This window comes from Dromiciops gliroides, chromosome 1, assembly GCF_019393635.1.
Source record: "Dromiciops gliroides isolate mDroGli1 chromosome 1, mDroGli1.pri, whole genome shotgun sequence".
Lineage (NCBI taxonomy): Eukaryota > Metazoa > Chordata > Mammalia > Microbiotheria > Microbiotheriidae > Dromiciops > Dromiciops gliroides.
In genome coordinates, this window is record NC_057861.1 from 640,382,008 (window position 1) to 640,393,521 (window position 11,514).

The 11,514-nt window shown below is 37.2% G+C and overlaps 1 protein-coding gene across 1 annotated transcript in view; it reads left to right on the plus strand.

Moving 5' to 3' along the window:
- CDC37L1 (cell division cycle 37 like 1) overlaps nucleotides 1-4,939 on the plus strand; it is a 33,593-nt gene extending 28,654 nt beyond the window's left edge. The window contains exons 6-7 of the mRNA XM_043974994.1: nucleotides 1,283-1,447; nucleotides 2,930-4,939. Coding sequence (XP_043830929.1) covers nucleotides 1,283-1,447; nucleotides 2,930-3,031 — 267 coding nt within the window. The 3' untranslated portion in view covers nucleotides 3,032-4,939. The remainder of the gene's footprint in view (nucleotides 1-1,282; nucleotides 1,448-2,929) is intronic.
- The last annotated feature ends 6,575 nt before the right edge of the window (nucleotides 4,940-11,514 follow it).

Consider the following 11,514-nt stretch of genomic DNA (forward strand, 5'->3'; position numbering starts at 1 on the left):
GAAAAAATTTGGTAATGAGGTTTTATATGTGAAAATCTATAAGAGAATAAAGATGAGTTTGTGGTTGAGATAACTTTGGATGTGAAGGGTGAATTTTAGGTTGTGAAAAGGATATGCATGCCAAGATAGGCTGGTTTGGAGAAGGTATGGCAAGTTTTGGTTTTATCTGTAGCTTGTTAAATGTAGTATTTTATGCTTGAAAAGAAATAAGATTACTCTCTGGGTAGATTGTGTTGTTACCATGTTAAGAACAGAAGGCTTAGTTCAAAAACCAGTAAACATCTACTCCTGTATTAAGGGTTTCAGCCCTGGGAAGGGCTGCTCAGAGAGGCTTGTTGTACACGACAGGGTAGAAATGGGCTTTGGGAAAAGCCACCGGCAGCTAGGTGGCGCAGTAGATAAAGCACCAGCCCTGGATTCGGGAGGACCTGAATTCAAATCCGGCTTCAGATATTTGACACTAGCTGTGTGACCCTGGGCAAGTCACTTAACTCTCATTGCCCTGCAAAAATACAAAAAAAATTAAATTTTTTAAAAAGGGGAAAGCCACCAAGTATCAGCTTTTGAGATCTCCTACTGACTTCTCAACCCTCATTGGTTGCTTCTAAGGAAGCCTGGGCACCATCTAGGAAGACCATTCCATTAATAAGTGCTCCAAGCCACCCCCAAGCTGCTGATTGAGGGAGAGGAATTGTTTCCCTGAGTCTTCAGGTCTTACCTTCAGGAAGCAAATTGTCAGTCTCTCTAGCCTTCTATTTCTCAGGGAAACTTAATACAGTGGAGAGTGTGCATGACTTAGTCAGGAGACATGGTTTTAGATTCTCCGAAACTTACTAGCTTATGACTAGGCAAGTATTCCCCATTCCTAAGAAGTGTATAGTACTTGGTCTGCCACCCTAACAGGGTTGTGTGAAAGAAGATCTTTGTAAACCTGAAAACACAATTTAAACGTGAATTTGTTATTACTTTACTGGGTGCTGGGGATACAAAAATGAAACACGATAGTTCTGCCCTCAGAGAGCTTTATAATCTAACAACAGTGATAGAAGGTACACAGATAACTGTGCTACAAAGTAGAACATAAAGAAGGTAATCAGGTGCTTGTATAAAACAATTCTACCCAGAGACTGACATCTAAGCATTCTAACCTAAAGGATTGCTGTGGTGTATTATATACCAACAGTTCCCTTTCTCTCTTGCGGACTCATTGTCCATTCCACTCAACATTAAGAAGTCTTGAAATGTTTAAATACATGGTTTGGTGTTTTGTTTTTTTCCCCAGGCTGAGGAAGAAGGTTATTTTGAAGCCTTCAAAAATGAACTAGAAGCGTTCAAGTCAAGAGTAAGACTCTATTCTCAATCACAAAGTTTTCAACCTATGTCAGTTCAGAATCATGTTCCCCACATTGGTGTTGGATCTATAGGTGTATTAGAATCCTTACCACAGGTAAGTGTGGCAAAATAATCATGTACACCATTTCTCTCATTCTGTAACTTGTGACAAAAGTATGAGAGACATAGTTTCTGGGTAATTTAATTATTTCATTAATAATCCAGCAGGTTATTAATAAAAGAATGTTCTATGGCTATCTCTCTCAGACCAAAGACCCCTAATGGCAGTGGGGTCACAGTTTACATACCCTTCTAACTGTAAGCAGTCCATTACATAGCAATCAAATTTAATTGGTTGACATGATTGGAGGTGTGTTATATTTTTAAAGTCTGGGGATACGTGACTTAGGTCACTCAAATTTTGGTTTAAAAAAAAAAAGAACGACAACATCAGCCCCCCCCCCCCCCAAGCTGATGGGGGTACAATGGTTTCCACTAAGGTGTGGTTTGGTATAGGCTCAATCTCTACTATCAGTAAAGTCCTTCAGCCATCTAGATAAATGGATCTGTCTCCACCCAAGACTCTTCCACTCACATGAATCCCACTTTTAAGGAGAACTAAGGACTAGGAAAGAAGGGGAAAACCACTGGTTTCCCCCAAGATATCAGTTATTAATAATTATTTCTCACATACCAAATGACTTGACTATTAAAATGTTCCCATCTTAATAAGTATATTAATTTAGGTAATGTCTAATCATGTTGTATATTCGTACAGTCATTGAATTTCCCTATGTATTGTATTGTCTGTGCCACTTTTCTGCAGCCCCACCCCCCTTTTCTTACCCTTTCTTTCCCCCTCCCTGGTATCTTTGTCACCCTACGCTGTCTGTAGTTTAGAACTGAATCTCCCATTTAGCATACATCTTACATGATTAAGCATTTTATAAATGATCAATTAAGTGAAACCTGTTGTATTTATTGACTAGAGTGTTATGTTCTCCATTCTGAAATGTTGACATAAATAAGTGAAATGTTTTATATTTCTCCTGTAAAATTAATTTTTAGAAGCTGAAATTGAGTTTTACTTGCCCTTCAATTGATGTTTTTGGTTTTGTTTTTAATGTGGGTCAGTCATTTGCTCTCAATAGGAAAAAAATAACATCACTTTTTAAGGTTTGACTTTGAACAGACAAAATTCAGATGCTGAAGAGGGCTCTCCTTCCCCTCCCTTCCCCCCCTACCCCCTCATTCAAGCAGTATTTTTCTACAATTCAAATTGTTTTCAAGATTTACTAATATGGTATTCGTTGCTTAGGCCAAAATATTAATGTGTTAAACCAGTTCTTTTAAGAATGTTTTGATATTTGATGACTGAAAGGTAAGTATTCAAGATTGATTTCTGAAATTGTCACGTGTGTTTTTGAAAGTTGTAGAATTAAAATAACATGCATCACCTGATACTAAATTGTTGAGTAGTTGAAATCATTGTATTCATATTTTTCTTAGAAGAGACAATGCGAAATTGGAATGTCTAATTGCACCAACTTTCACAAAACTGATTTCTTGTATTTTTTTTCCCATTTCTCTGTTCCAGAATCCAGATTATCTCCAGTATTGTACAAATACAGCCCTCTGCAGCTTAAACTCAGTGGTTCATAAAGAGGATGATGAACCAAAAATGATGGACACTGTATAGTTCAGTTAAGACTGCTGAGGCCAAGTACTATTTTGTTACAAGAAAGGAAGAACTTGGCTATTTTCTTGACACTTTTATGGGTGCTGCACTTTATTTTTGTTTGGTTTTTGATGGGAGGGTAAGAGAGTACTGAAACATTTTGTAATTTTTTTCTTTTTTCTTTTTTTTTTAAATATGCTGCTAGGTTTTTTGTTTTTGTCTTTTCGGGGAGGGGGTGTTTTGTTTTGTTTTTTCCTTGGAGGGAGGAGAGGTACACCATATGTTGTTGCAGGATGTGAAACTGGACTTTTTTTTTTTGGCTACTAAATTTGCCTTTAATCTTATTGTTCTCAATTTTGGAATCAAAGTATGAAAATCTGCACAAATACAATGTTTACAAGAACTGGTTGATTCTAGGAGGCATCTGCTACAGTCTCTTTTTATATAGACATTCTTGTCCTACTCTACAAAGACAATTAAAGATAAAATGTACTTGTATCATATTGCTAACTTAGCTGTCAAATCTGGTGTTTCATCATATTAAAAGCAATAAATCAGTTACTGATAATCCACTTAACAGAGCTGGGTAGCAAGCAATTAAAACAAATATCTTATTAGGATTAAATTTTTATTTTTTATCTCCAAGATATCTGTCAGTTCTAGCCTTTAAACGGATGTAATAACAAAAACTTGTGTTTTCTATGGTGTTACGGTTTACAAATCACTTTCCTCATGATAACCCCGTGAGGATAAGTGGTGCAAGTATTTTTATCTTACGGATTAGGAAACCAGGGCTCTGAGAGGTCATGTAATTTCTCCCCCTGTGGTCGCACAGCTAGGAAGAAGTATTGATCAGAGGGGTGGGATTTGAACCCAAGTCTCCTCTTTTCCACTAGACCAGGACGGAATTTGATATTTTAAGAAGTTCACCCCAATGTCTATTTAAAGCTACATTTAATAAATGGTATTCCATACTAGGTGATTTTACTTGATTATCACACTAACCATTAAAAACAAAAGACAAACCTTAGATTTCTAGAGCACTTTTCAAAATTGATGAAGTGCTTTCCTCACAACAGCCCTGTGTGAGGCAAGTAATGCAGGTATTCTTTTCTCCCCATTTGCACATAAAGAAGCTACAATTAAAAAGGTAAATAATTTCCCAAAGGTCACAAGGTTAGTAAAAGGGCCAAACCTCTTTTTTTTTTTTAAGGCCAGGTCTTTCAATTCAATCCAGTGCTCTCTCCACCAAACCACAATACACATTGCTCATTATAGATATCGCAAAACAAAAAAAATTCACCTAGGTCTTTCTTTAGAAGAACAACTTAACTCTCGTGTTTAACTTCATTCCACTAGATGACCTGAAAATATTGGGCGGGGGTGGGGGGATCCATAAATGGCCTATAGACTACATGTACAGTACCTTCAAGTTATAGGATAATTCAATTTTTAAAAAACTGACTTACTGTTTATTTTATTCTGTTATGAGAGCTTAGCCCCCTGAGCATATTGTTAATAAGGATAACTCACATTTGCATAGTGCTTTAAGGGGTAAGTGGCATCATACAAAGCTGAATGATTAAAACTGCTCAATAAAAGCTAGGGGTTTTTTTCCTTACAAATATTGTTACTTTGTCACAGTGGTAAATTTCATTAAACTCTGGCCCAATCGCAGGAAACTTGAGTTTTATTTCTTACAATACTTCCAAATATGCTGTAATATTTCTTTTCATGGGTGTTAATATTGATATTAACTGTTTTCTTCTGATGATGATAAAATGCCAATCCTACTATTAGTAGAACATGAGCTCATAGTTATTTTGAGAAAATGGTCTTTGACTCACTCTTCTGGAACTAGCAATATACACTTGCTCACTCTTAAAAGTTGCAATCTGTATTTGAGAAATAATAAAACCAACAGACCCAGTATTAGTACTGTGTTTTTTCCCAACTAAACTGATAGGCATATACTGAGAATGTGAATCAAATGTATTTAATGCACCTCAATTCTCCAGTCCTCCCAATTAACAGAGTAAAATTTTGTGATAGAAAAAAACCCTGCTTTATGCAAATAGACCATTTGCCTAATAATGTATTGGTTGGTATTCATTGCTGGCCATAGGAACTCATTGAGAATGAAGGCATGGAGGGATTTGGGTCTTTGTAGGCAGAAGGTAAAATTGCCCACACCGATTAAATTGCAGAACTTTGGCATTTTGAACTTCTGTAATTGTTTTGTTTAGGTCCCCTTTTAAATGAGACTTGCAGACATACCTCTTTTTATCCCTCAGCTTCCTACTGAATAAACAGATTTTTAATCTCTAGAAGCCAGCTCTTGGCTAACAATAACAAACAGAAATGAAACATGGGGTTAAAATCCTCAGAGCTAGCTTCTTCAACTTTCATTTGAATAATTTCAACTTTCATCCACCTTCACTGCCTTCCAAGAGTTGCTTTTGAGCAACTGGATTTTTCTTGCTGGCAAGAAAAGAAAAGGTTATGGTTGACAAATAGCCTGAAGTTTTCCTTCTGGATAAAGAACTTTATTACAATTGGAAGCTGCAAAGTCAAGTTCTAAAATTTGGTCACAGTTTTTGGCTCTGAAGGGATTTTTTTCTGGCTTCTGAGTTTATTACAAAAGTGATGAGGCCCACAATTCTCTGAGCCATAGAGTTATTGCACATGGATCTGTATCCAGATCTGGCAATATATTATCTTATTTAATGCATGTTAGTAATGCAAATACTCTAAGGGGTTTATGGAGTTTTTGGTTTTTTAAAACAAGGATCCTTTTATTCAGAATTGAATGAGGGACCACTAACTAGGCCATAGTTGCTATTAAAGTGCTATGGTAGCTAGGCCGATAGCCTTTTTTTTCTTTTTTTTGGTTTTTTGGGGGTTTTTTGTGGGGCAATGGGGGTTAAGTGACTTGCCTAGGGTCACACAGCTAGTATGTGTCAAGTGTCTGAAGTCGGATTTGAACTCAGGTACTCCTGAATTCAGGGCCGGTGCTTTATCCACTGCGCCACCTACCTGCCCCCAGCTGATAGCCTTTTTACAAATATCACTAATACATAGATTAGAAAACAGTGGGGCTTCTCTTTTCTCACTATATTTTGTATAGTTGCATATCTACACATGCAGAGAAATTGGGTTAACATCCATTTGAAATGTTTCCAACTAAATGGACCAAACAGTTGAAGTTACCAACAGCCCCGTGAAACATGTTGGCCAACAAGGCTGAACAATTGTATATTAGATCCCTATTCCATATTTCCAAGTAAAATATTGGTAATTAGTCAAATAAAATAGCTATCATTTTCCCACATCTTTTCTTTTATTGCCAAAGGCACTTGGAATGAAAACTATAAACTATTAAACTTTTACCCTTCAGTGATGTTTTTGAGATTATTTCATGAATGGTTAAGTATGAAAGTGAATGTTCATCCTATTGCAAGCTGGTGGTTGTCTGTTTTCCTAGACTAGGAAATCTGACCGATTTAGCATCCCCTAGAATGATGTCTTGTGTTGATTCAAGTTAGTCACTGTCACTTTTCTGATCAATGTCTAAATTGACATGTAAAAGGTTGTTGCCAAAAGAAAAGTTAGGCATCACTCTAATTGATATACTTCATATTTATACTGTTGAGTTTTTTATTCAGTATTTCAGATGTCTTATTATTGTCCCTGAAACATGGTAGATTGTACCCCCTCTGCATTTTAATAGATGGTCTCTGAGAATTGCCATAATTGATTATTTATTATTAATTATTGCCATAATCACCCCCCCCAATTTAAATGAATAAATCATCACCTTATAGTTACTTTGGTTAAGAGCGTCTGAATTTAACTAGGCTTGTCTTCCAACAACAAACACTAGCTCAAAGAACCAATAAATAAATCCTTTCCAGCTTATTCAGTATTGACATAACTTTCAGGAACTCAGGGTTACTTGCTTAAGCCTAATGAGACATCAGAGTAGGAAATGAGTACTTTGGGAGATCAATCCAAAGTGTTAGAAACAGGAACATGTATGTCTATCTTCTGAGATCCAAGTAATGTGATGATACATGCCAGGTACTTTTAATATCTACTCTGCAAATTTTGGCAGATACATGTCAGATTTTTTTTTAAACAGCACTGAAATCTACAAGGGGTGTGTGGGTGTTTGTGCGCACACACGCACATGCATGTTTACATATACCCACATGGGCCTGGATTCAGGAAGACCTGAATACAAATCCGACCCAGACATTAGCCACATAATCCCGGGCAAGTTATTCTGATTGTAAAATGCTAAGCATGGTGTCTGGCACATAGTGCTAGACTCATATTAATGTCTAGCTACTTCAGCACTTAGGTCTGGGTTTGTGTTTTTGTTTTATTTTTAACTTTCAATGTTTAATTCTGTAGCCACAGAAGAATTGTAGACTGAATATAAGTAATTCTGCCAGTTGTCAAAGTATCTGGGCATATTTGAGTCATGAGACAATCAAAATAACAGCTAACATTTTTATGAGCACCTTAAAAGTTCACAAAGTGCTTTACATTTGATCTTCACAACCCTGTGAGGTAGATGCTATTATTCTATATTTGAGAAAACTGAGGCTGAGAAGAAGGGAAATGACTTACCTCAGGTCACAGAGATAGCATCTAAGGTAGGACCTGAATTCCTGATTCCAAGACCAGCTCTCCATCCCCTTACCCACAATATATTTTAGAATTAAAGCAATAAATCTATTCTTGCAATCGATTGCAAACATGAACAGTCATTTTAAGCAGGATCATTTCATACCTATTATTACTTTCAAATTGGTATAGGCCCAATTTCTGTCACTGCAAACTTTAAGGAGATAGCCAAAATATTTAATATTATCATTCTATTGGCTGTTGCCTGAAAATAATAGGTCAAATGTTGAGACTTGAAATAAGACAGGGCAGTGTTTTGAAGAGCATGGGTACTTGGAATTGGATAACCTGGTTCTTCTACTTACTATGTGACCTAGGGAAAGTCATGTAACATGATACAGGACATAAAGGTGAGAGGAATAGCTAATAAAATGGATGACAGACTCGGCATCCCAAAAGTTGTTGGTAGGTATGAGGAGTGAACCAAGTCTATTAAGATGAAATTTTATGAGTATAAATGTCAAATCCAAGCCCCAAAATAAGCTGAATGGATAAAGGATGGGAGATACGCAGTCAGAAGTTCATATTATGGGGTGAGGGGGCAGATGGGCGGTACAGTGGATAAAGCAATGGCCCTGGATTCAGGAGGACCTGAGTTCCAATCCAGCCTCAGACACTTGACACTAGTTGTGTGACCCTGGGCAAGTTACTTAACCCTCACTGCCCTGCCAAAAAAAAAAAAAAAAAGATTATGGGGATTTCAATGAAGTTCAGATATAATGGTAGCTAAAACAGGTGATGTGATATTAGCTTGAATAATTAGAAAAGTGTCCAATGTACTGGAATGTTGCATCCCCATTTCTGAAGGATGACACTGACAAGTGGAAGTGTATACAAAGGAATATAACCAAGATGCCAAAGATTCTGGAGAACATGCCATGTAAGAGTTGATTGAATGAACTGGGGGGAACTGTTTAACATGAATGGAAGATGAGTGAATGTGATAGCTGTCTTCACGTATTTGAAGGGCTATCATGGGGGAAATGGATTTAGGTTTGTTTCACTTAGCACCAGAGGACAGTCTTAGGAAGGTTATTTGTACCTTCTGTGCATTGCACACTGTGGAGGAGGGGATTGAGAGATACAACCAGCACCTAAGTAAACACAAGTTACATACACAATAATACAAAATCATCTCAAGAAAGAATGCTAATTGGGAGATCAGCTTCATTTGTTAAATAGAAATAAGTATTTGCCCCAAAGGGGCAATGGACTGCTTTAGGATACAGTGAGTTCTCTATTAGATCAATGGGCTGGATCAGATAACTGATATCCCCCTAACCTCTCCAACTGTGATTCTTATTAGATTCAGCCCATAAATCTAGGATCTATTTTTGGATCCTGAGTGTAACATCCAACATCTTATCTCTACCTACCAGTTTCCTAACTATGTAACCTTGGGCAACCTCCCTTTTGGCATACATTAATCTCCTACTATGTGCCCAGCACTACCATAGGGACGTGAATACAGAGACAAAAATGAAAAACTCCCCACTATCCAGGGTGTAGGGGCAGGGGGATGTGGGAGATACAATAAGCACACAAGTGAGCACAAGTTACATAGAAAATAATACAAAATCATTTCAAGGGAGAATGCTAATTGGGAGATCAGCGTCATCTGTTAAATAGCAATAATGCCCTTCACTCTCCTTACAGATGATTCTAAGGACAATCAAATGAAATAATACAAGTAAAAATATTGTGTAAATTATAAAACACTATGAAAAGAAGAATTTGGATTTCATTCACAGGGCCTTTGTAAGTACCAGGAGAACAAAGCATCAATGTAATTGATATGGCAGGTGTAAGACAGGATTTTGAAAGTAGTATCAAAAACAGTCTGAAGTACATATCTTTTGTGTCAAAGAGAAAAGGAACATTGGTTTTGATTTCTGATTGATTTTATTATAAAGCATGCTTTATAGTCTAGTGTTGTTTTGTATCGGTCTAATATTCCACAATTATTTCTTCAGAAATGGGTATACTATAATACTCACATAAGGCATTGCAAAAAGTTTTTTACAGAACAAAAGAAAAATGTATCAAAAGGGAAATAGTAGTGGTAACCATTTCAAGATGCCTCATTCCATTCATCTTGAGAAAGACTGATAGTACATGAATGAGAAATGCTAAGTAGGGGTGGGGGAACCATTTTTCTTTCTAAAAATAGCCTTTATATTTAAACTGCCTAAAAGAGAATCTCAGAAAAGGGGGTGGAGGAGTCAAGTTTTCAAAGACTTTGGCAAACTTGACACAGCACTCAAATGAGCTCTTAATAAAATATAGCTTATGGAGAAGGAAAGGCAGGTAAGTCATTCAACCCATGACAATTTCCCATGCCACTGGGATGCCACAGCTTCAATTCATAACAACACAGATTCCCAGCTGGAAGGGACCTTAGAGGTGATTAAGTCCAACCTCTCTCATTTTTCAGATGAGAAAACTGAGATTTGAGAGAGGGAAAGTGACTTGCCTAGGGTGATACAGTTAATAAATGTCTGAGGCAAGATTTAATGCCAGGTTCCCAGCATTTTATCTACACCAGACCACTATTCTCAACCAGCCACAGTAAGTGAGGTGACAAGGCCTAGCCAAGAGTCAAGAAATCAGAGTCTGAATCCGATCTCTGATGCTGGATGTGTGGCCCTGGGCAAGTCAATTTCATCTATCACATTGGGGACGGGGGAAGGAGTAAAACTCATCCTTACCCATAGATTTTCATAGGGTTACTGTGTGGAAAATGCAATTGAAATGTAAGCTTGAACTGCTACAGCTGCTATCCTACTCCTCTACTAAAAAATAACGATTACCATTTTTAAAGCCCTTCAGAGTTTACAAAGCATGCTACATACATTACCTTGTTTGACTCTCACACCAACCCTTAGAGGTAAGTGCTATTGTTCCCATCTTAGTGATGACGAAACTAAGGCCCAGAGACATTATTAAATGATTTAACAACTACCCATACCTTCTGGAAGTTTTTCCTTTCCCCAAATTAAGATAGGGTGGGCAGCATCATGGTTTTTTTTTTCAGAAATTGGTAATAATAATCATGATATTTTTCCCCAAACTATACTATCTTCTTGCTCCTACTACCTCCATATATATATGGAATGGCAACTTTCATAGGACTTTACCTGCTACTTCTTCAGGAAAGCTATTGATATCAAGATGCCCAGGAATGGGGGCAGCTAGGTGGCGCAGTGGATAGAACACTGGCCCTGGAATCAGGAGTACCTGAGTTCAAATCCGGCCTCAGACCCTTGACACTTACTAGCTGTGTGACCCTGGGCAAGTCACTTAACCCCAATTGCCTCACCAAAAAAAAAAAAAAAAAAAAAAAGATGCCCAGGAATGCCCAAGAATTAGGATGCACCAAGTTAACTATCACCATTAACACTTATTATGAGCCTATTACATGCAAGGCCCCATGCTTACTTCGGGAAACACACTCTGCAGAGTACCGTGGATAAGCTGTTGTTTCTTTCTCAGGATGTTAGCATGGTATCTATAAGGATGGATTACCGACAACAAAAGATTAAATGAGAACAAGGAAGAAAAACCAGAAATTATATCTTAAAGTTCATATTTCTCAAGAAGAATCAAGAGATTTATAATATCCTAATTAAAAACTTTCCATTTGGGATAAAAATTATACCCTTTCACTGCTCATCAAGGAAATTCCATGTGTGAGATATCCCCCAGTACAAGTACATATTTTCATATGAAAAAGCATCCATAGATATAATGACCAATTATCTGTAGGCAGTGGCACTACGTGGTTTTGTATTCTGGGATGTGATCCTGTTAAA